We start from the raw sequence: 24,009 nt of genomic DNA on the forward strand, positions 1-24,009 counted from the left end.
TGAGTGGGATGCGGGGGTTGGTCATGCAGCTGGGCCTTCCCTGGTTTGGGGAAGATGGTAGGGCGACATACTTGGGTCTCCTCTGGGGACTTGGAGAGTTTTTTGGAAGTAGCTGGGGTTGGGGTCCTGTACCGGGGGGAGTTGCCCACTCACCTTTAGTGTCACAGTCTTGGAAGGAGGCGGCTCCCTCGTGCTTGGTGGTGAGGCTCCCACCGCACGGGAAGCACAGGGTCCGTCCCGCTTCAGGTTGGTAGGTGCCACGTGGACATGGCTGGCAGGGCTTGAAGCCATCTACAGAGTGTTGGCCAGGTGAGCACTGACCTGCAGTAAACCGAGGGCCCAACTCTGATGGGGATGTTCCTGGTCACCCCCACGGGGTCACCCAGTCTCAGGGGACAGAGGCACACACAAACAGGATGTTGACTAGGAGAGTGGCCTGGAGCCTGGGCCTGCCTTGGGAAATCCCATGCCCATGGGCGTCCCAGTGCCCACCCTACCCCACTCTGTATTGTTTGTTCCCCTGGCACCTGCACATGTGGTGACGTTGGTGGCTCCGAGAGGCCCGTGGGCATCACTCCCAGGGCAAAGGTCGCAGGAGAGCTGCCCTTCTCTCTCCTGGAAGGTGCCCGCCGGGCATGGCACACACTGCTCCGTCTGGCCGTGGTAATACGTTCCCTGCGGGCAGCTGACTGAGGGAGAGTCGGCCGCGCTAGCCACCCACCCCCCACCTACTTCCCACCACCCAGGTCTGGGACTCCCCTTCCCTCTCCCCCCAGATTCAAGGAGAATCTCTTTGTCTGGGAACAGACAGAATCCTGCTTGGGAGGATCAGGGGCCAAAGCCATGTGCAGGAGGGTTGGTGGCCCAACATGATGTCCCTCTGGATTTCAGCCTGGGACCAAGGAGGTGGGGGTGACGGGCAGGAGTGTCCTGGCTGCCTCACCATGGGAGAGCTGCACCTGAGGCCGTAAAGTGTCCTGCTCTGAACCAGACCCAAGCTGAGCCTTCCCTACTCCCCCGCTCCCCCGTTCCCCAGCAAGCTCCCTTACCACACTTGGCCCCAGAGCGGTGCTGCCCGGGCCTACAGGCCTCCACTGGTTCTGCTCGCTCCCCAGCTACTGGGCCTGGTTTGTGGGCCAGCTCATAATCAAGGCCTGCCAGGCGCAGTAGGAAGCGGTCCTGGTTGATGGACTTTCTAAGCATCTTCAGGGACCCTTTCAGCCGCCGCTCCATCCGCTGTCGGAGGCAGGGCAGCCCACAGCCAGCTGGTGGGGGATGGTGTTATGAGTCAGAGAAGGAAGAGAAAGAAAGAGTGGCTGTGAGCAGGAGGGCCGTGGTGAGAGGGACTGGCTCCTGGGCTTGGCCTTAGGCAGGGTCTGCCCCTTCCTTCACTGCTGTTTGCCCGTCTCTGCCCTCCCCTTTCCACCCTCCTCCCAACGGTGTCCCAAGTCCCACCTGTGGTTTCTTCGGCTCTGACTTCTGCCTCCAGTTCCAGGGTGAGCCGAGTGACTTCCTTGCCTGGAGGGGTCCGGGCCCGCCGGCCCTTGCCCTTCCGAGAGGAGTCACACTTGAGGTGGATGAAGGTGACCTGGCAGTCAGAGCAGGGGGCACCACCTGGGGGAGAGGCCTTGTCAACCTCAGGGGCACCCCCTGGAACAGGGAATGTTCTTACTCCCAGCTCTCACTTTTCCACCCCAACTCAGACAGATCTCACCAGATCTCTGACTATAACCATCTCAATTCTCTGTTAGTCTAAGATACTAATTAGTTGGTGGGGGGGATATCCTAGGACTTCCTTGGACCCTATGCCTACAACCGCTTCTTCCCCTGTTCCGTCCAGAATTCAGGGTGCCAGTGGGTTTTTGGAGATCCCACTAAGCAGAAGAGCTGAGGGGTGGGAAGGGTTTGGTGGCCAGATAGCCCACTGGAGTGGGGTCCCCAGTCCAGACCTGGCCCCAGGATTCTGCTGGCCTCCTCCGTTTTGCCTTTGTTTCTCAGGTGCAAACGGCATTTGGCATCTTTGATCTTGAAGGAAGCCCGCTGTTTAACCGTCAGCACTGCAGCCTCTAGAGGGATGGCAGAGCTCAGCACAGCCTGGGGGTCCCTTGAGGGTGGGGGCTGCTATAGAGGATGTTGGGAAGCTGGGGCCAGGGGCTTGGCTGGAGGAGAGGGATTACAAAAGCCAAGGGCATCGGCTGTTAAGGGTAGAGGGAGCAAGGCAGCAGGGCTGGAGAATTACAGAGGAAAGAAGGGGATCCAGGGAAAAGTAAGGCCAGGAGGATTAATAAGGAAGAGAAATAGGGGTTAATAAGCCAGAGAGTAGCATGGAACAAGGCCTCTGGGCTGGTGCTCACCATGGCAGTGGTTGGAGTTTGTGCTGTTCCCAGTGTGGCCAGCTCGGGCTGGAGCAGCCCTGGGGCTGGGGATGCCACAGCTCACGGTGAAGCCATTCTCAGACTCTGAGAGAAGGGGGCTGTCACAGCTCTGACCTGCCCCCTGACCCCCACTGGCTGGAGGAATCCAAGGGGACCAGAGGAGCTGCCTAAACAGCCAGCCTTCCTCCCTGCCAGCCCTCCAGCAACCTCCTCTCTGTACCTGGCAAAAACCGGGCCCTGGAGGGGCAGGTCAGGGCACAGGTGTCCTTCTTCCCAGACCGACTGCAGCTGATCATGGCTTTCGAGGCACCAGGACTACTATGACACTTTGCTGGCTCTAGGAAGTGGAGAGAAGCCTGAGGACGAGAGGGTCTTCCTCTCCCGCCCTCTCTGTCAGCCCGTCAGTCAAGTAATTAGGAGGAAGAGAATTAGCTACATGTAGAACTGCAACTGTACATGGAGATGAATGAAGGGATTATTTACCAGGAACTTCACGTCTCAAATGGCTACATTCTCTATCTCCTACTACCTCATACCTTCCTCAGTATGGAACTCCACATTTTCCAGGACCCCAACTACCCCCCACCTTGAAACTGCAGTGCAAGCTTCAGCCAGCAGAGGGCGCTGCCCACCTGTGCAATCCTTCCCGTTCCAGTGCAGCCGGCCCTGGCCTGCTGGGCAGGTACACTGGTAGCTGCCAGGAGTGTTGATGCAGCCAAAGCGGCAACCTCCCCGGTTGATACTGCACTCATCCACATCTGGGAGAGGGAGGAGGCAGACACAGACAAACAATAAGGGGGTTGGTGGGGGGGAGGAGGAGCCCGAGAGTGGGCCATGAGTGAGGACCTTTGGTAGAGTTCCAGGCACTCTGAGGTGATTCCCGGCCCGAGAAGAGCTCAAACCTAGGACCTCCTTCCCTTATCTCTGTTCCCAGTCAAAAGAAGGATTGAGAAGGGGCCAAGCTAACAAGCTTTTTAAAGGCTTCCACTCCTATCTACCAGTGGGGCTGTAATTTGGAAGCTAAGGATGGGAGTCAAGAGGCAGTGATGGGGATGGGAGACAGAAGTTTCGGAAACAGGATGCTGTTCCCTGATACTCTAATCTCTCAATTGTCTTAACCTCTCCCACTTCATCATGATGAATGCAGACATGGCACATGCACCTGGTGATTGCCCACAGCCACCAGCCAACTCAGGGACTCGTTCAATTGAAGGGTGAGGAGGTGAGAGGGGCTGGGTGGCTGAGGGTCCAGATATGCTGACTTACCCCCACAGTGGGTGACACCATACAGCAGGTAGCCGTGATGGCAGAGGCACTGGAAGCTCCCCGGCGTGTTGACACATATGTGGTCACAGGTTCGATCAAAGGAACACTCGTCTATATCTGGAAGAGCAAGGTTTCAAGCCGCTGAATCTGTCTTGGGGCACATGACCCTGTGACTCCGTGCTCAGGTCAAGGGCTCCAGGGAGGGGCCTTGGCTCTCTCTCTTAAACTGAAAAGAGTTCCTACCTCTGGTCCAGCCCTAAGATCAGCAATTCAGCCATGCCTACCCACCCCCTAAGCCCGCTCCATTTGGAGTGTTTGGAGTCAGGAACTCTTGAGGTCCAGTGCCTATGGATCAGGGCCACCATGTGTGGCTAGGCTGGTCAGATCCTGCCAAGGATATGAACTGGGGTGAAATCCATCCCTCACTTCTTGCCAAGCCATGTGCCCCAGCGTAGAGCTGGTTTGCCCAGAGGAAGGAGCGCATTTGCTAATTCACAGCACAACACTGCCTATGGAGACTCTCCACAGTGTCCTTTGAGCTTCTCAGGCTCTGGCCCTCTGGCCTCTTTGAAGCTCTCCCACCCCGAGAAACTCTCCAGAGGGCTTTGCCCTTGGCCCAAGTCTGCTCACCCTGGCAGTTCCTCTCATTGATGAGAAGCTTATAGCCCTTCTTGCAGCTGCATTCGAAGCTGCCCACTGTGTTGCGGCAAATGTGGTCACAGCCCCCATTGTTCAAGCGGCACTCATCTATGTCTGGGGAGGCAGGGCAAAGGAGAGAGAATCAGAGTAATACTGAAGGCTGGGGACAAATAGGGAGACAAGATCCCTCCCTCCCTCACAGAGACAGGGAGAATCAAGGAGAGCCCTGGGCCTGCCTCTTTCTCTCTCCCATCTCTGTTTCTCCCCCGTTCCAGGTATCCGTGGCCATTAGTAACAACCTTGTTTCCTGAGACTGAGTCTTCTTAGAAGGGGAAAGATGGGAACCAGTGTCAGGCCCTCAGGTAATTGCCTAGAAGTAGGTGGGCACCTGACCTACAGGGGGCTAGTCCATGCCCCTCACTCTGCCACTGACAGCCCCTCCCAAGAAAGCTGGTGGACAGGGTTTATCCCCTTACTGTCCCCCACCCCTGCCTGCCATAAGAGCACGGAGTTGGGGGGGGGGGCAGGGGGCAGAGAGGTGGAGATTCAAAGGGGCAGCGCTTCAGAGAGGAGGAGCTAGAAGAGAGGCCAGGCAGGGAGGACCTCCAGGAGAGCCAGTGAGGCTGGGGAGCTGATGGGGGGAGGGGTGGGGGCCAGGCAGGGGGCTGGGCTGTGAGAGGTCTGGAGAGACTCAGGCCTGAGGCAGCTTTCAGCACTAGGAAGGGAAGGGAAGGAGGGGGGCGTGAGCGGCTTCCTTCCTGAGGTCAAGTTCCCCAAGCGGGTGGCAGACGGGACCCAGGCTACTCACCCCTACTTGGGGGAGGGGGCAGCGGGGGCAGTCTTCCACCTCACTCTTAGCATACCTGTCAACAGCCCTTCCTAGCAGCAAACCTCTCAGCTCTGGCTGTCTGACCTGCGGCCCCAGCCCTCCCCCGCACCCCAACCTCCTCCGCGGCCTCTCTACCAGCTGTTGGGCCAGAAGACACAAAGAGCAAGCCCAGGCTTTCCTCCAGTCCCCACTCCTTGTGACCAAGGGACACAGACCTGATGAATCACAATTTTCAGTATGGCTACCCTCCCTTTTTCCTCCCGGGCTCCACCTTTCCCCTAAACCTGGCTAATTAAAAGGTGGGGAAAATAGAATGGACAATGTGGGACATTATACCATAATAATAGCTAACACAGAGTGTTCACCATTTGCCAGGCACTGTTCTAAGACTTTACATATAGTTTATATGTAACTCATTTAATCCTTACAACATTCCTATGAGGCAAGCACTTTACTTGGTGAAACTGAGGCGCAGAGACACTAAGTAACTAGCCCAGGATTGCAGAGTTAATAAGAGGCAGGGCTGGAATCTGAACCCAGGCAGCCAAGCTCCAGCATCAGTGCTCCCAACTGCTACCCTAATCTCCCTCTGACCAGGAGAGCCTTTCCACGGGGAAGGTCTGGGGAACGTGGGTTAAGGAGGTTATGGAACACACCTGTGACCTTGTGCAGACATAGTCAGGGCTCAAATATCCTTCTAGACCCAGGAACAAATGTGAATGGCACGTTCATTAACCAAGAGGGTTAGGGACCCATAGGGGAAATGGGAATAAGAGTAAGGAAAACAAAGTGGGGCAGGGGCACTAAGGAACTGGCTGGACATTTTTTTTTTTTTTTGCGGTACGTGGGCCTCTCACTGTTGTGGCCTCTCCCGTTGCGGAGCACAGGCTCCGGACGCGCAGGCTCAGCAGCCATGGCTCACGGGCCCAGCCGCTCCACGGCATGTGGGATCTTCCCGGACCGGGGCGTGAACCCGTGTCCCCTGCATCGGCAGGCGGACTCTCAACCACTGCGCCACCAGGGAAGACCCAGGCTGAACTTTTTTTGTGCCCCTTGAACTGAGATGGGGAAAGGTGGGCAGGAGACAAGCCTTAGTCACAGCCTCAGTTATTTACAATCAGGATCGTCTCTAGGGGCTTGAGGAGGTCCCACAATAGGTACTGTATCTCTGGTCCCAACCTCAGGCCCTTATCCTTACGCTCCTGTCCTCTGAAAACCCTTACCTTTGCAGGTCTTCCTGTCCGGCTGCAGCATGAAGCCCACAGGGCAGCTGCAGTGGACGCCCGTCGCTGCATCGTGGCACTTACTGTCGCAGCCCCCGTTGTTGACAGCACAGGTCTCTGTTTAGGAGGGAGGTGGGAGATGGTAAGCTGGTTATCAGCTCGGAGGAGTCCCAAACATGAGGGTATAGGAGGGAGCACAGAGGCCCAAGGGAAGCCCTTAGCCTCCCTGTGCTTTAGAAGGAGCATTAAGCGGAGGCTCCCAGCCCCCTTCCTCCCATCACTCCCACCCCCATCCCCTCACAAGTACAGCCAAGCAGTCCACTTCCCTGCCCCCTACTTGATTGAAACAAGGTGGACAGCAGTGAGGCAGGTACAAGCCAGAGCTGTCAGGCAGGAATGTGCTGAGGGGGTGGAGGAGGTAGAGAGGGGAGGGCGCAGGGAGGGATGGAAGCTAAGTAAGGGTGGTCCCCGCCGCCAGGGATCAAGAAGGGACAATAGGAGCTTCCTTCTCTTTCCACCAACTACTATCTCGACTATCTCGTTGGCGGGTGGGGGGTCATGGTGGGACAATCCTGGGAAGAGTGAGCCTGGTGATTCCTAAGACAGCTGAGAGATGACCCTCAATCCATTTCCCCTTCCTCCCTGCTCAGCTGTCTTAAGAAAGATCCCAGTTCCAGGACTGACTGCTCATCCTCAGAGGAGAGAGCTAGTACTCCATCATTTCCCAGCCCCTTCCCGGCTACCTCCAACTCCTCCCGGGCCCTCCTCTTAGCTCCAGAGGGAGATAAGCTGGCTGTTCTGTTGTTTTACTTTCCGAATGGGGAGATACTGTCTAGGCTAGGGGAGGGGGCAAAAGGAGAAGAATCCAGAGGAGAAGGAAGGGTGTAAGAAGATAGGTGAGAGAGTTAGAGAACCTCAGAGCTAAGTCTCTTCTGTTGACCCCTCCTGACTGGTAAGCTTTCCCTTTGCTGAGAGGTCGGAGTTGGGGGAGTATGGATGGGCCACGCTCCCTATTTTCTGAATTCAGAACAGGAGAAAAATAGAGGTTTAAACTGCAGCTCAGGAGATTCAGATGAGCCCAGGAGGAAAAACATCAGCTCAAACAGTGCAAGGCCCTGACGCAGGGACTGTGAGGGAGGTGTGATCCATCCTCTGGGGGGCCTAGAATTCTCCCATTAGAGAAACAGAATCCTGAGGCCTCCACTAGGGAAGAGAGGAGAGAGGTTCTCAGAATCAGGGGAGCTGAATAAGAAAAGCGTTGGAGAGTACTATCATCTTCTTGAATCTTTGACTCCTAAAACTCAGGCCCAACCCTCGTCCCTGAGGAGACCAGCAAAGCAAAGACTCCAGAAGAAGCCCAACTCTGCCTGTGGGTCCCTGGTCATGCCCTGGACCCTCAAATGCCCAGGTCTGGGAGCAGCCACAGTGGGATCTCCTATGTGCCACTCCCACCTTAAGTCTCTCCTGAGGCTCCCCGAGACCATGGGAAGAACCTAGGAGGGAACCTTGACTTCAGGCTCCAAGCCCAACGATCCCCCACAAGAGTGGTCTTAGCATAAGAAGAAGCCCTCTAAGCCCTGGAACAGGGAGAGGGGAACAGAGATCCTGCACCAAGTCTAGTCAATTCTGAGGGATCCAGGATGGGGAGCAGTAGAGCTGGCACAATGACCAGTCCAGGCTGGACCAGGAAGCTGGGCATAGCTGCCTGCCCCTGCAGGGCAGAGCTCTCCAGAGGGACCTCTCTGGCTGCCTCAAACGTCTGCTCTTCAGGCTGTGTATTTAAATCACAGTTTAATCTGTGCTTATTCTGTGTCTTAGTACTTAGTAGATGCTATAATGCACTATCTCCATCATCATAGCAATACTAAGAGAGGACTCTTATTCTCCCTCTTTTACAGAAGAGTAAACTGAGGATCAGAGAGGAAAGCAGCTTGCTTAAGGTGGCACACTTAGAAGGGGGCGGAGCCAGGATTCAAACTCGGGTCTGTCTGAACTCCAATGTCGTGCACTTAACCATTATGGTGGGAGAGAATGGTGAGTGATGCTGGGACTGTGAGCTAATATGGGTAAGAACCCAAGAAAGATACCCCAAGGAGGGGATGGCATCTAACCCTATCCCACCCCGATCTCAGTGGGCACGATGGGTAAGTGCAGCTGGCTGGGTCTTCAGCTGTGTAGAAGGCAGAGAGAGGGAGGGGGCAGATGGCTGGGAAGGGGTGAGGTGTTAGAAGGTGGCACAAAGGAGCAGGAGAGGAAGGAGAGTGACAGGATCATAGAAAGAAAACCAACATGAAGGCTCCCAGGCCAGCTCGTGGGGACTCAGGTTTCCTGTTGCTCAGTGGGCCCGGTACCCAGGCTGCCAGGGGAGCCCGTGGGCATGCAGTTAGTGGGAGCCCCAGCGGGTTAGCCCTTCCCCTAGCAAGGCAGCGAGAGCAAGCGGAGAGAGCAGACATATTTACCATTAGAAACGGCCTGAGGGGGGATGTGCTGCTCTAGCCGCCTTTCCCCTGTTTGACATTGTAAAAAAGCTGTTTAGATGCTGCGCGGGAGCTACTGTGGCCCTCTGTGCCCCAACCCCTCCCCACCCTCCTCCTCCTCCTCCCTGCAGGCCCAAACCGCTGGCCCCAAATGATGAGCTCTGAGACTCCTACACTTCATTCCCCAGGGTTGTCCTGCCTGGTATCCTCCAAGAAGCCAGGATCCCACCGAGTGACTGATAGGAAGCTGAGTCTCAGAGAGGGGCAGTCATGGGCCCAGTACTACACAGCATGCCAAAGGCAGAGCTGGGATACAACCTCAAGTCTTATAAGCTGCCAAATCCCAAATCCCAGAGGGTGCCCACCCTTTCTGCTAAACTGTACCGCCCTCTCAGTCTCCCCACTAAATCTGAATGTCCTGATGGCCCCGAACATCGAAGTTTCCTTCTACCGGGGCTGGGGAGAAAAATGAGATACAGGTCAAGGTAAAATCAGTTCTGCTGGAGAAGAGGGAGAGGAACTTGGAAAGGACATAGCTATGAACCTTAGAACAGCCTCATTTGCTCTCTTCTGCCTCCCTTGGCCATGGCCCAGAGGGTGGAATGGGTCTTGATTAGAGCAGAGCTCAAGCTTAATAGGAGTATTTTCAAAAGCAGCCGTGCCCAGGACTATCTAAACGGAAAGACATCAGAGAGGGACCCGGCCTCACACCCATGGGCCCCAAGCTCTGTCTTAACTACATGCAGCTTATCTTTGGGGACTGCATGCAATTTCTTCTGGGAGTCTCTAGGATGTGTGAGTGTGTCCAGGGCATCGCAGGAGGTTTGGAAAGCTGAAGAATTAGACTTAGGAGGGAAAAAATGAAAGGAGCTGGAACAAACCAGCCTGGAGAAGGCAACACGAAGACCCGAAAATGTTCCAAGATTTTGGCGAGTTAGTTCAGAGGGAAACACGTAGCAAGAGAGATTTTAATTAAGGAGCTTTAGAACTGTGTGTGCAAGTCTCTGGAGCAGGTACCTGAGGGAGACCTTTAAGAGCACCGTCTGCTCCCCAGTTCTTGTGACTGGGGGAAAAGCAGTGCTCTCTGCAGAGACGGGGTGGGTCTCTGGAGTGAGATGGGAGAGAGTCTGGCTCTGAACTGGAATATCTTGTCTCTCATAAACACACCAAGTGACTGTGTTCACACCTTCCCATCCCCAGCACATTGTATCCCATGAGATGAACGTCCATTCATAAATATCCGTGCCCACAGGACAAGCTTGCCCCTGCCTGGCTCAACACAGCCTTTCCCCCTGCCCAAACTCTCCGCCTTCATTTCCCACTTTTCCAAGGGGACACCTTGTCCCGTTGTCTTTCTCAGCACTCTGTGAGCACATAGTAATTGGCCTTCACAAACAACAACAACAACAAACTAAAGACTTTTAGAGAATTAGGAATTAAGGAATTGAACTCATCTATGGGACCTAAAGATATGTTGAGGTAAGGCCTAGGAATTCAGGACAAGGGGTCCAGGGGTTAAGAAGGCCCCAAACCAGGGTGAGAGGGATGGGATGCTGGAATTGGCGAGGAAGTGGGAAGGCTACAGGCAGAGCCCCACTGGAATGTGGAGGAGAGAGGAGGAAATGGGGGCCTAGGGTAATAGGACTGGAAAGGAGATTTACAGGCGGAGAGCAAGGAGAGAGAGGAAAAGATACCTGGAGCCAGGAAACCCCATTTGTCAGTTCAAGGCTGGTTGTTCCAGGAAAGAGTGCTCTGCCCCACCCTCAGTTCCAGAGTGGGGACATTGAGTTGTGACAGCTCCCGTCTTACCCTACTTGTCAACCAGGGCCTCCGCTCAGGCTTAATCCATTGCATTGCCCCAGCTTTCCTCCCTCTTCTCAACCACGGCCTGCGTCAACAAGCACCTCTGCTAATTATTCCCAACCTGGCAACACTTTATCCTGGATTAAGAGGATGGTGAGGCTCCCAGGGGTGGGGCAGCAGAATCAATGGGTGGGGGAGGGGAGGAGGGTCAGGTGAGCCCTTCAGACTCTGAATTTTCTCTCACTAGACCTGGCATTGTCTGGGTCTTCGACCCACTCACCAGTCATTCTGCTCTCAGCACCCGGGCCCCATGTGCTCCCCCCTCCCCTTGTTCCCAAGGGCCCCTACCCCCACCCCCATCACAGGTGGACTGAGTTCTCCACTGGCCTCACCCACCGATGCACGTCTTCCCGTCGGTATGGAGCACAAACTTGACATGGCAGCCGCACCGGGGACCCTGCTCTGTGTCATCACACGTGTGCTGGCAGCCACCATTACCATAGTTGCACGTCACTGTGCAGAGAGGGCAGGAGGCCTGTCAGCTTGCTTCTCCCTGGGTACCCCAGTTCTCCATAACATGGAGACTGGTCCTCTAACCTAGCTGCCTCTCCCACGCTCTCTTTTCTTCCCACCTCTTGCTGCCAAGGCCCCACGCCCTTCCCCTTTGTCTCCCCTTCTCCCCCACTGCCATCCCAGTTATCTCACATTTACAGTCCCGTTGGTTCTTGGTGAGCTCGAAGCCAGGGCGGCATTCGCAGGCAATACCCCCTTTGGGTGTCTCCCGGCAAATGTGAGCACAGCCATGGTTCTTGTTCATGCAATTCATTCCTTCTAAAAGGGAAGAGGAGGGCGGTGAATGTTCTGTACTCCTGGATGCCTAGAGGAAGAGAAACTAGAAGGGATAGCTGGGGCCTAGGGAAGTGGGAGGATTTCACTGAGGCTACAACACAGAGGAGACTGGCTCCCCCTCACAGGGCCCCTGTCCTGCCCATAGGGCTGGATGCTAATGAGCAGAGCTCAGAACTATTCTGAATGATATATAAGTATTGACAGCCAGCCCCCCAACCCTGCATGATCACCCTCTCCTTCAAACAACCAAAAACTAGTGTCTAATAGTTGCCCAGCACTGTGCTGGTACTGGGTGGATCTAGGAAGGATCCAGAAAAATATAAGACATGATCTCTTTCCTCAAAGAGCTTACAGTCAAACTGGGAAGAAGATAAGTAACATTTATCATGTGAGTGAGGAGTAATTAGTACAGATAATTACTATATGTCTTATTCGACAAGTATTTATTAAGCTCCTACTACAAGCAGGGCAGTATGTTAAGTTCTGGGGATATGAAGATGAATTGGGCATAGTCTCTGCTCTCAGGGATGTCACAGTCGGCAGGGGTGGGAGGGTAATGGCAGAGTCACAGAAACAGACAAGACATACCCCGCTACTCCTGCCTGACCCTCCCAAGCCAATCCAAGGAATAAGGCATGGGTGAGGTCCTCTCAGATAGCATTGGCTTAGGGCTCAGCCATCTACAATTAGGAGCGACACCCATCTTGGGTCTGGACACAGAGGATGTCCCATGGTAGCCTCAATCCCATACTGACCCGCAGCCCCAAATGAATTCTCCCAGATTTTCCTGTAACCCCGAGTATCTGTCCATGGAACCCTTAGGATGTAATTGGGTTGAGGGACAAGAGAAGAAAGAGTGGCAGAGGGTGAGACCTAGGGGGCACTGAAGGGAAGCTCCAGAACAGGTGGGGAGAGAAGCCTGGGAGTGCAGGGCTGGGCCCTCCCAGGTCATAGGCTGACCTTCTGGCCGCTGGATGCAGGTGTGCTGGTTGTCGCTGAGGAAGAAGCCCTCCCGGCAGTGGCACTCATAACTGCCCATCATGTTGACACAGCTCTGCTGACAGCCACCGTTGCCCTCGGCACACTCGTCCACATCTGTGCAGGATAGGTGGTTGGGGAGGCCATGGGTGCGGGCCAGGGTCTGGTTATGTGCTGGGACTTCCGCACCCAGGGCTGAAAGCAGTCTTAAGAATCCAGCACACACGCACATCCCCTCCACGGAAATCCAACTCCCAGCCTTACGCTAGGCAGTTCTCACCCACTCATCAGCTAATGTTCCACTGCTTGTGAAGAGGCCACCCTAAGAGGGCAGAGCTGGGGAGTTACGCAGGTGGGGAGGGGACATTCCAACATGGCCTCCCTTTCCTTCACCTGTTGAAATTGGGTCTGAAGGCAGAGGAGATTAGGAAAGGAGTCAGAGCAAGAGAAACAGAGATGAAGATAAGGATGGAGATTGACGATGGGGAGGAACTGTGGGCAGCTGGTTGTGATAAGCAGCCAGGGAATCAGGGCTCCATGTGCAGGGAGAGCTTTGGCCAAGGTGCTGAGGTTGGAGGGGTGGGGTGGGGAAAGGTAGTGAACTTCAACTCATTGTGGGGCAGGGACCATTTCTGTGGACAGGCCATGACCCCGTCCTTCCTCCCCTTCCCCCATGCCTGGGCTTGCTGCCACATTCCCTAGCCTTTCTCCTATTTTGGTTTAACAAAACAAAGTCTGGTAGCTTGGCGGGGAGGGATGGGGGAAGAGCTGCCAGGCCACACCCTAATTACCAACCCCAAATCACCACCCCCAGGTCCCAAAGCCAAGCTCATTCCGGGGCGCCCACTTCAATGCCTTGACTCCATCTCTACGCTACTTACTACCCTCCCAAGTTAACAGTCCTTCTCAGTTTTCCTTGGCACAGGGAGGCATCAGGGAGATGGACCCAAGTGGACCAATCTAGCTCCTAAGGGACCTGATTCCTAAGGGCCTCATCTGTCCTTCTCTTCCCATCCTCTCTGCTGAGCCCTGAAACCCTGTCCTTTACCCTTCTGGCCAAGGGCAGAGAGGCCCAGATCCAGAAGGCTCCTGACTGAGAGATGCATCTGTAGGGAAAGCCAAGGAGGTATATGTTTTTGGCCTTGCTCCTGTCCCATCTCCTACACCCCTGACTTCTCCCCATCCCTGTCTTCCTGCTCTTACCCCGTCCTACATTCCATCCTTCTATTTGCTCCCTTCTATTCCAGCCTTGTGATTTTGCTACTCTAGCCAAGTGCTTTCCTCTAGTTCTCAGTGGGGAAACTGAAGTCAAGGGCATGGATGACTTAGGGTTCTCCTAAAAGCCAAAGGTTAAGAGTCTCCCCTAAGGTTAGGGAAGCATCAGCATCAGCATCCCCCTCCTCCTCCTCCTCATCATCGACATTCCTCCTGTTTATTGAGCACCTACCATGTACTAAGGATTGTACGGGGCTCTTTACACATGTTCTCTCATGGTGAGTCACACAGCAGCCCTTTGAGTGGGATACTACCGTCCCTATTGCCCAAGGCTCCATAGCTAGTAAAGCAGCAGAGCCAGGATCTGTCTGGAGCCAAATCGTCTTCCTACCACGCTCCACCTCCCGTGACTAAGCCCACTACTGTCATATACTGGCCCTTCCCCTGAGAACACTTTCTAGCAGCATCTCCTTCATGTTTTTCATCCAGCAGAAGGATTATTTCATCCTCAGCATCTAGTTTCCAGGGGGAGGCTGACTTTGTTTTCTATTTTGTGGGAATGCAGCTTTTTGTTCACTTTCCTCTTCTTGCCTGGGAATAGAAAAGGCTAAAAACACCTCCTCTTCCACAAGACATGCCCTGCTCACTCACCCAGACAGTTGTGTCCGTCATGTGCCAGGTGGAATCCATCATAGCAGGTGCATCGGTAATTGCCAGGGATGTTGACACAATCGTGCACACAACCTGCATTATCCTCCCGTTCACACTCATCCACATCTGTGGGCAAATAGGAGTTAAGGCAGCTGGACCCACCTGCGTGCCCCTGACTGTCCACCCCTGGGTTCAGCCTTATGGTGGTTTTTTTAAAAATATATAACCTCTGTGTATGTGTGTGCTTGTGTATGTGTCTCTGTTTCCCATAGTTACCTTCATAGCCTACAAACTATTTTGCATTTTGCTATTTTCATCTAAACTTAAGTCATAAACATTTTTACGTTTCCATCCAGTCTTTCCAATTATCACTGTACATGGCTGCAAAATATTCCTTTATGTTGCTACATCATAACTTATTCATCCCTTTTCTCTATTGTTAGTTTCCTTCCATTTATTTTTCTATCATAAATGATGCATCAAAAAACATATTCTCGGGCTTCCCTGGTGGCGCAGTGGTTGAGAGTCCACCTGCCGAGGCAGGGGACACGGGTTCGTGCCCCGGTCCGGGAAGATCCCACATGCTGCGGAGCGGCTGGGCCCGTGAGCCATGGCCGCTGAGCCTGCGCGTCCGGAGCCTGTGCTCCGCAACGGGAGAGGCCAAAACAGTGAGAGGCCTGCATACCACAAACAAACAAACAAACAAACAAAAAACCCCAAAACCCCATATTCTCCCATATATTGTTTCTTTGAATTTCCTTTGAACAAGTTCCTAAACATGAAATTCCTGGGTCAAAGAATATAAATAACTTCAAGATTCCTGCTAGGTATGACAAAATCACTTTTCAATTCATAATGTCATGAGGAATTAACGAGTGCACCTTGTGTATTGAAGTCTTAACCAGCACCGAAGGTCATAAATTTAAAATAACATCTCGACTGCTTTAATTTGCATTGCTTTAATTATGAGGAGATGTGTTTGTTTATAGGATGAATTTCCCCTAGGATAAATTGCCTGTTCTCATTCTTTTGGGGCATGGCATAAGGGTCTAAAGATGGAGGTTCCAGTGTCAGGGAACCTCAGGCCTCAGTCCCGTGATTCTGATCCCCCGACCCTGTCAGACTGTATGACCGTGAACTGTTCCCACCAGGGCCTTAGCCAGCATATATGGTGGTGCCTTTGTGCAAATTAGAAAATGACACCCTCTCTGGGAAGAAACAGCTTTCCTCCAGCCCTCTCCCCACGCCAGCAGGGACTGCAGGCCTTAGTGTAATGTACAGCGTGGCCAACTGAGCGCAGCTCAGTGGGGGTCTCCCCTCTCGGGCAGGTCCCCCTTCTCCAGGTGCCCTCCCAGCCTCACCTTTGCAGTGTTTACCATCCCCTGTGTAGCCAGACTTGCAGATGCACTTGTACGACCGTGGGGTGTTCTGGCAGATTGCATCGATGTGGCAGTTGTCAGTCCCCTCCACACACTCGTCCACATCTGGCAGGGGCAGAAGGAACACATGAGACCCTCTCCTGGTGCCTCCCAAGGGGTGTCTTGAAGGTGGTCCCTCAGGGCAAAATCCCCTCTCCTCTAAAATAGACGGCAACCCCTCCAGAAGCAGGCGGCCTCCCATGCCCCTCCGATTTCAGAATCTTTCTGAATTCCTGAAATTCCTGTAATTTCAGGAATTCAGAAAGAACGCCCACTCCCCTCAAAAATACTTAATCCACAATGACAGCTAAAATTCCATCATTTGAAACACTCCTCTTTGATTTAAAAACAAACAAACAAAAAACCTTTGGACTGGGTAGGTAGCACACTTGATTAGAAACATTCAACCTAGGGTGAATTAGGTTACCTTTCTTAGGAGCAGCCTTAGAGGGAGGGGGAAGAGAAAGGCACGGGGACAGTGGCCTCTGGGAAAGTGGCAGGGTCCAGCGACTATTGGTAATTCAAGGAGGAAGAAAGGGAGACGGGGCATCTGCGGAATCTTCATCTGCCTCACAATTCTGCTTGAGACCAGGCCTGCTCCCACTTGCCCACCATGGCGCCAAGAATCTTTAAAGGAAAGAAGTTCCATTCTGGAAGATCTGCCTAGGCCCATCCCTCAACAGCAGAGGGACTAGGAGCTGGCAGGGGCTGTGGCACCGGCAACCTGAAGCCTGATAAGTGCAGCCCTTGCGGCTCTCCAGCTGACTCACCCAGGCCCATCCATCCTACCACCCTGAGCTCTTTCATCTAACCCCAGGTGTACCTCGCTCTGACACAAGGTGCTACTCACAGAGCTATGCTGAAGAAGAGGCTACCCAAGATCTAGCAGAAAAGACAATGCTCAGAAAGGACATAGGAAAGAGAATAACTTATCATCTTTGGGCAAAAGACTCCAACTTCTGGGGCAATGTTACGGTGCCCATAAGGCTGAACCGAAGTAGGCGAAAATGCTTCAGTCAAAAATGCGTTATAATTTAAGGCTGTGGAGGTTCGGAGATGACTCGGACCAGCCAAAAGGAGAGACAAAAAAGTAACATGAAGCAGGATGTGTCGAGTGCCACGAGGGCATTAGAGATAAGGAAAGAGGGTCCTCAACCTTGGCTGCACATCAGAGTCAACTCCCCTAGGAGATACCCAAGTGCTACCTCCAGAAATTCTGGTCAACTGGTCTGGGCTGAGACCTGGTCATCAGTATTTTTCTAAAGTTACCTAGGTGAGTCTAATATGCAGCCAGGCTTCAGAATCTCCATTAAAGGGAAGATCAGAGGAGGAAGAGACAACTTCTAGCTGTGAACTAGGAAACCCAGGGTAGTGTAGCAAACTGCAAGTAAAGAAATGGGATTTGAAATCAAGATCATAACTTCCAAGTATGATCTATGGGTCATAGAATTGCTTGGCTTTTGTTAAAATGCAGATTCTTAGGTCTGATTGCTGACCTATTGAATCCAAATCCTTAAGGTGCTTGATATATTTTGTATTGAATGAATGAATGAATGGATCAGTAATTGCTCCAATTTATAGATACCCATGAGTCCTAGCTTGAAACAGTTAACTGTTCTTTTCTTTTTTTTTTTTTTTTTAAATTATTTATTCATTTATGGCACACGGGCTTAGTTGCTCCGTGGCATGTGGGATCTTCCCGGACTAGGGCTTGAACCCGTGTCCCCTGCCTTGGCAGGCGGATTCTTAACCACTGTGCCACCAGGGAAGCCCCTGTTCTTTTCTTTTTGATGTCAAGAACTTCCGGGGTAGGACTGAGGCCTCCTGGGGCTAAGAAGGGAACTGAAATTTGGAAGAGTGCCCCCACACACCTGCCTCAAACCTTCTGGGCTTCTATTCGGCTCCGCACTCTACCCTCCAATTCTTTGACCCCTCTGCAGCAGTCCACCACGCCCAGTGATCTTTGCTGTAATTCACACTTATTCTCCACCTCCCTCAGGCTCTGCAGTCATGGTATCTGCCTGCTAGCTCACCCTAGGAAGTCATCCCAAAGTGAATGGATGGAGAAGAGGGGGCACTGAATTCAAGTTCATGAGACAGGGCAAGAGGGACCTGTGTAGACAGTGAGAGGCTGCATGGAGAATCAGTTTGTCCAACTGATGAAGAGTACATGGTACTAAGAAACGTCCTATTGTAGAAAGACGATAATCAGCCAGTCCCAGGTTCAAATCCAGCCCTACCATTCTCTAGGGTGTGTTTTCTGATTCTCTTATTTGTTCCTCTTTAAAATGGGGATGATAATACCTTCTCATGAGAAGCTGTGAACAGCTGATGAGATAATTTGTGTAAAGTACCTAATAAGGTATCGGAAGCTTGAGATGATAATTATTAAATCACTGATTCAGATAACAGGTGCTCTATGACGGTGCTAAGATGGTAGCCACTAGGCACATGTGGCTATTTAAATTTAAGTTACTTTAAAATTCAGTTCGTTAGTTGTCCTGGCCACAGGCCAAGTGCTCAATAGCCATATGTGGCTAACGGCTACCACAGTGGACAGCACAGGTGTGGAACATTTCCAACATCACAGGAGGTTCTATTGGATAGCATTGCTCTAGGAGTTCTGAATAAGGGATACCCTGGGCCTGAGTGGACCAAAAAAACTCCCTGAGGAGTGGGACTCAAGTTTGAGTTTTGGAAGTTGGGTAACCATTAGACAGAAGGGGAAAGGAAATTTCAAGTGTGGTTAAATGCATGAAGAAAGACTAGGCACTCTGAGGTCCCAGTCCTCATTCTCTGTCCCCACATCTGCACATGCCCCCCATGTTAGGGAAAATATCTTTTAACAACTAATTCTAATCTTTGAATGGAATCCAAAGTTTTAGATGTTCTTATTGGGTCCCCCGGAGGCAAGGGGACTGGAGGATCACCCCCTTCCCTGTGGTAGCCCTTGTGAGTGTTAGAGGCAGGTACAGAACACTGGGCAATGCCAGTGACTAATAACATCCTGTTCATCCTGCCTTGAGCCCTCCTCCCCTTGTGTCTCTCCATCCCTTCCCCAGCGGCCAGAAGGACAACTTGGAAACTCATCTGGAAGCTCCTCCTCTAGGGCCATCTCAGAGGTACATGCTTGTCTCTGAATCAGCTGGGGCTTTACAACAGTCTCCATCAGGCTGTCTGGGTTCCGAGTTCTTCCGTTGGCCTCTGATTCAATGCTCACCGGTACTAGAGTGGATCCTGATGCTGACTGCAGCAAACCCAGGCTTTCTGGCAGAAACTTTAGACCCTTCAGGCAGTCGGACTTTTCCTGCCATCTTACCCCTCCCCCTCATTCCCTGCTCAAAATACTTATCCCTCTCCAACACCTAAACCATTCTACCCCTTTTCACGCATTCACACGTCTCATTCTTCACATTTGAAATGCAGTCCTTTCTTTTTTCTTGCAGCCACACTGTTCTCAGCTTCCCAAAACTGGCTCAAAAGTTGTCTTCCCAAAAGCTCTTCCTGGTAAGCCCTATTCCTGGTAAGTTCCAGGTCCTAGGGGACTCAGTTTGCCTCAGCTCACTTGCAGCTATTACTGAGTTGCTCTGCTAATGCTTTAAAGCCATCTTGTGTGGCATGTTCAGCTTTCCTCACTTGGCTGGTCACTCACTGAGGATGGAATTATTACTTGGATGGAATCTTTTGAAGCAGAACAAGCCTAAAACAGAGCTCTGAAGTAGGGCCCCAAATTATATCCAGTGTCTCCTTTTGCCAGTTCGTTCTTTCAGAGCTCCCCCACATATGACCACCCCCAATTTGTCCATGCAGGGATCCCTTCAACACCCATGGGCACAGTCTCATCTTAGTTCATTCTCTCAGGGGGCAGGTGTTTACTAGCTGGCCTGACAAACCAGGTGATACTGCTGGGCAGGAATTGGTTTAGACCAGTGGCTGCACCCTGGGATTCCCAGGGGACCTTTTAAAAAAATGTGACTCTCTGGGGACTTCCTTGGTGGCACAGTGGTTTAGAATCCGCCTGCCAATGCAGGGGACACGGGTTCGAGCCCTGGTCCAGGAAGATCCCACATGCCGCGGAGCAACAAAGCCCGTGCGCCACAACTACTGAGCCTGCGCTCTAGAGCCTGCAAGACACAATTACTGAAGCCCACGTGCGTAGAGCCCCTGCTCTGCAGCAAGAGAAGCCACCACAATGAGAAGCCCGCACACCGCAACGAAGAGTGGCCCCCGCTCGCCACAACTAGAGAAAGTCCACGTGCAGACCCAACACAGCCAGAAAGAAAGAAAGAAAGAGAGAGAGAGAGAGAGAAAGAAAGAAAGAAAGGGAAAGAAAATGTGACTGACTGGGCACTCTCTTAGACCAGCTGCATCAGGCTCTCCAGGGTGAGTCTGGACTGCTCTCTGTCTTCCTTTCCCAACTCAGATAATGTGATAGACTATTTGCCCAAGCTGGGAAGAGACCAGGGGCAACAACATGACAGAATGTTTGAGAACAGGGGTTCTGGAGTGATACTGTGTCTGTTCAAATGCCAGCTGCACGCATGTCCTTGTGGTCCTGGGCCAGCCTCTGAACTTGGCCGGCTCCTTCCTCTGTAGATGGGAATAATGATAACAGCACCTCCTCATGGGGCCACCATGAGTGTCAAATGAGTTAATACTTATCAAGTACTTAGCACTGCAGTGCAGGCATGCAGTAAATGCTCAATAAAGGTCATTATTTTATTCCTTCTCTCCAACCTTCTCCCCAGTATCCTTTCTGAACCCCTCTCCCCTTCCCCCTTCCCCGTACCAAAGTCCCATTTGAGGCCTGGTGTGGGGTGATGAGGCACTAGGGGAGTATGTGATGGTGCAGGGAATTGGGGGAGACATATCCTTAAAGGTATCTGTGTCACTGCCTACTCTGCCCATGCTGGGAACCGCCCAAGCAGCAGGTGAAGTGGGTGAGAGGCCAGTTGGGAACCAAAAAGCTGCCCTCCACAATCCTCTGTAAAGGCTGTCCTTTTGTGCCCTTTCCCCCACCCCAGGCACTGGCCTGGATCACAAGCTGAATCAGGGGAGAGTGGTGGCTGCAAAGACACCACAGATGAGCCAAGACCTCCCTGCCTCACCTTCTCCTGGCATGACTGCACAGGTCTGTAATGGCAGCAGCTTTTCCCAGCACCATCTGACGTTTCTTCTGGATTTGCTTCAGCACCTAACAGAGCACTGCATAAATTCTGCTAAACAGGGAGGAGGGGTGGGATGACGCGGGGGATATGAGGGTTAGAGGACAGACTAGAAAAGCTGGATTATTACAACACAGGCTTAAGCATTAAGATTCCCTTCTGAGGATGGGGAAGTGTACCCTAAAAGGGAAGCAGGAGGACTCCCAAGGAAACACTTTATCTGCTTCAAAATTTTGCCCAGGTCCAGCTCTGGAATAACCAGGGAAAATGAGCAGGAATGCAGGCTGCAGAGAAGCAGATGCCCGTAGGTAGAGTCTACCCCATCTTTATGTTACTACAGTTGTCACCTTCCTACTCACAGGAGCTGGGGGTAGTTGTGGACAAATTTGCTGGTCCCAATGCAAAGGTCCAAAGGAGCTTGCTTGGTGTCCTCATGTGCCCACATGGCTGTGGCATCCTTCTTGCCCAGCCAGGATAGCCCAGGATGTTTGCTGTGTCTACCTCATTCCTCTATTTTCCTCTCTTGAAATGCCTTCGAACCTCACCCATCACTGAGGACCAAGTGTAGGTGCCACTGCTGGGAAGCTACCTTTGACTGGTGCAGCCTTCTCTAATTTACTCTTTAACTCGGAAGGCTTTTACTGTCAGGTTCTCTCATCCTCTGACTAATCACTATCTTGTGATGCCTCTTACATGCTACCTTACACCATTATTTAACTTTTGGTTCCTGTGTATTATCTTCCTATGGAAGCTCTGAGCTCCCTGAGGCCATGGCTTCTGAATCTTTGAAACCTGTACAGCAGCTAGAATAGAGTTAAGCATATTCATTCAACCATTCAACAAATAGTTATTGAGCATTTGCAACATGCCAAGCACTGTGCTAGGTGCTGGGCATTCAGCAGTGAACAAGACAGACTAATATATATATATATATATATATATATATATTTTTTTTTTAAATTAGGGTATAGTTGTTTTACAATGTTGTGTTAGTTTCTACTGTACAAAGTGGAATTCCTTGTGCTATACAGCAGGTCCTTATTAGTTATCTATTTTATACATATTAGTGTATATATGTCAATCCCAATCTCCCAGTTCATCCCACACACGCCCCCCTGCCCCCGCGCTTCCCCCCTTGGTGTCCATACATTTGTTCTCTATCTGTGTCTCTATTTCTGCCTTGCAAACCAGTTCATCAAGACAGACTAATATATTAAAAGCATTTAGTAAATATTTGCTGAACAGATGCATGGACGGATGCATGGATAGATGGATGGGTTGGTGGGTGAGTGGATGAGGTCCATACTGTGGCATCCTTTCTGTTCTGTGTTACTGCAGAGAAAAAGCTCACTTCTTTTCTCTCCTGTAACACCACAACTGTTCTGGGTAGAAGACAGTCCCAAGAAATTTAGTTTTAAGTTAAGGGTAGGGAGACTGGTAACTCAGAAATGGTAAGATACCCACCTAAAGGCATCTATTTGGTCGTGCTGAAGCCAGAAGAGATGGGACCAACAAATCTAGTATAAGAGGGAATCCTATAGAATACACAGGTCCTCAGGGTCTTCAGGTGCTATCTGGGACTACTCAGGCGTCTCTTCAGAGTATCCTTGTCAGATAGACGTTCCCCAGCCTCAGTGCTAACACCTTCAGGACAGGGCACCAGGGGCCAACGTTCCATTGCTGCTCCTGGTCAGTTCCCCTCTCCTTTCTTCCATGTTGCCTCCCACATCCAAGTAACATCCAGAGTAGAACCAGCTCAGGTTTTGGCCATGACACCCTAACCTGCAGCATGTGCACGTATGTGTACCTGCATATGTGCATATCTGCTCAGATGCAGGTACCGTATGTGCACATGCTGGAGCCTGGCATCCCAGCTCTGGCTTCTCAGGCTGTCTTCCCAATTTGGAACTGGGCTGTGACCTCAGCTGGAGCCTGGGCCCATCCTCAGCCTGGACAAAGCCTAGACAGGGGTGAACAGGCCTGGAGAGAGTCCAGGAAACCACACAGACGACCCCAAGGAGAGGAGACAGAGTTCTTTGTTCTTTCTAAAAAAGTACGCTTCCCTCTCCTACAAGCTTAGCCTGCTCAACTGAAGAGCCAGGAAAAGCAGTTGGTGCTTGGTGACTGGAGAGGTGCAGGGCTGAACTTGACAGTGTCCTATCTTATTCCTAATCCAGCTCCTTGCTTATTTGAATGTACCCCTAAATGGACAAGAATTTTCTCCCTTTCAGTGTGGACTAAACCAACAATCCTGAGTCAGAGGTGTTTTAGAGAATGGGTAGGGTAGAGGGTAGTGGCAGTGGGGAGGGAAGAACAGAATACTGGAGAGGAAGTCAGGCCATGGGCTGAGGCACATTCCCTTTCCATGATGATCAGTCTTCTCTCTCCAAATTGATGGGAAAAAATAACAAGATAAACAGTGATGATGTCAGATGATGTATAATTCCATTAAGCATGCAAAGTTCTTTCATGTAGGCCATTTCATGTGGTTCTCAAACAGTCCTATCTCTCACTGAATCGATGAGGAACATGCCCAGAGACAGTATCTTGGGAAAGAGAAAACGGCTAGTGCACAGCCAGGACGCAGGTTTTCTGACTCCCAGTCTGGTGCTCTCTCTGTATACAATGTCTTTTATAGACGTATGAGGGAGGAATCGTGCCTTAGCTGTTATCGCGCCCCCCCGCCCATCCCCACCCCAACTCAGCACTTAGTTCAGCATGAAGCAAGCATCCACTACGGAACCACAGAATGGCCTGGAACTGACATTCGGATGTTCCTGGGAGGAAGTCAGCAGTAGGCATACAGATGCTCCCAGGCTTTGGGCATGGGGGCAGCAGGGAGGAGGGCAGGGCTGTGTGTGGGCAGTGAAGGAGGGTGGTTGCACCATGGTGGGAGCAGACAGAGTTGCAGTGAGGAAGGGGTGGGCAGTGCAGGAGCGGGCAGGTGTCTCCTGCCCTTGGATTCACTAGGCTGGGCGAAGCAGCTGGTTAGAAACAAAAACAAACACCAGGGATACAGGTTCCTGCTGTTAACAGCTTCAAACCGCCAGAGGAAAACTCCAAATAAATATAATTAGAAACTTGTAAAAACGTCCTCTCTGTAAACCTGCTCCCCAGGGTC

At 52.0% G+C, this 24,009-nt stretch overlaps 1 protein-coding gene across 7 annotated transcripts in view; it reads right to left on the minus strand.

The window, feature by feature from the left end:
* The window catches only part of SCUBE3 (signal peptide, CUB domain and EGF like domain containing 3), a 37,638-nt gene that overhangs the window by 7,854 nt on the left and 5,775 nt on the right, over nt 1-24,009 (minus strand). For 3 of the 7 annotated variants that reach the window (XM_060109445.1, XM_060109441.1, XM_060109446.1), the window contains exons 2-18: nt 15,667-15,789; nt 14,306-14,431; nt 12,422-12,556; nt 11,318-11,443; nt 11,009-11,125; nt 8,792-8,839; nt 6,333-6,449; nt 4,272-4,394; nt 3,642-3,758; nt 3,008-3,133; nt 2,596-2,712; nt 2,355-2,459; nt 1,950-2,066; nt 1,456-1,614; nt 1,050-1,265; nt 528-689; nt 154-321 (exon numbers count right to left, since the gene is read on the minus strand). In XM_060109445.1, coding sequence (XP_059965428.1) covers nt 154-321; nt 528-689; nt 1,050-1,265; nt 1,456-1,614; nt 1,950-2,066; nt 2,355-2,459; nt 2,596-2,712; nt 3,008-3,133; nt 3,642-3,758; nt 4,272-4,394; nt 6,333-6,449; nt 8,792-8,839; nt 11,009-11,125; nt 11,318-11,443; nt 12,422-12,556; nt 14,306-14,431; nt 15,667-15,789 — 2,202 coding nt within the window. The remainder of the gene's footprint in view (nt 1-153; nt 322-527; nt 690-1,049; nt 1,266-1,455; nt 1,615-1,949; nt 2,067-2,354; nt 2,460-2,595; nt 2,713-3,007; nt 3,134-3,641; nt 3,759-4,271; nt 4,395-6,332; nt 6,450-8,791; nt 8,840-11,008; nt 11,126-11,317; nt 11,444-12,421; nt 12,557-14,305; nt 14,432-15,666; nt 15,790-24,009) is intronic. The other 4 variants (XM_060109442.1, XM_060109444.1, XM_060109443.1 and 1 more) reach the window with 4 other exon arrangements.

This window comes from Mesoplodon densirostris, chromosome 10 (genome assembly GCF_025265405.1).
Source record: "Mesoplodon densirostris isolate mMesDen1 chromosome 10, mMesDen1 primary haplotype, whole genome shotgun sequence".
Lineage (NCBI taxonomy): Eukaryota > Metazoa > Chordata > Mammalia > Artiodactyla > Ziphiidae > Mesoplodon > Mesoplodon densirostris.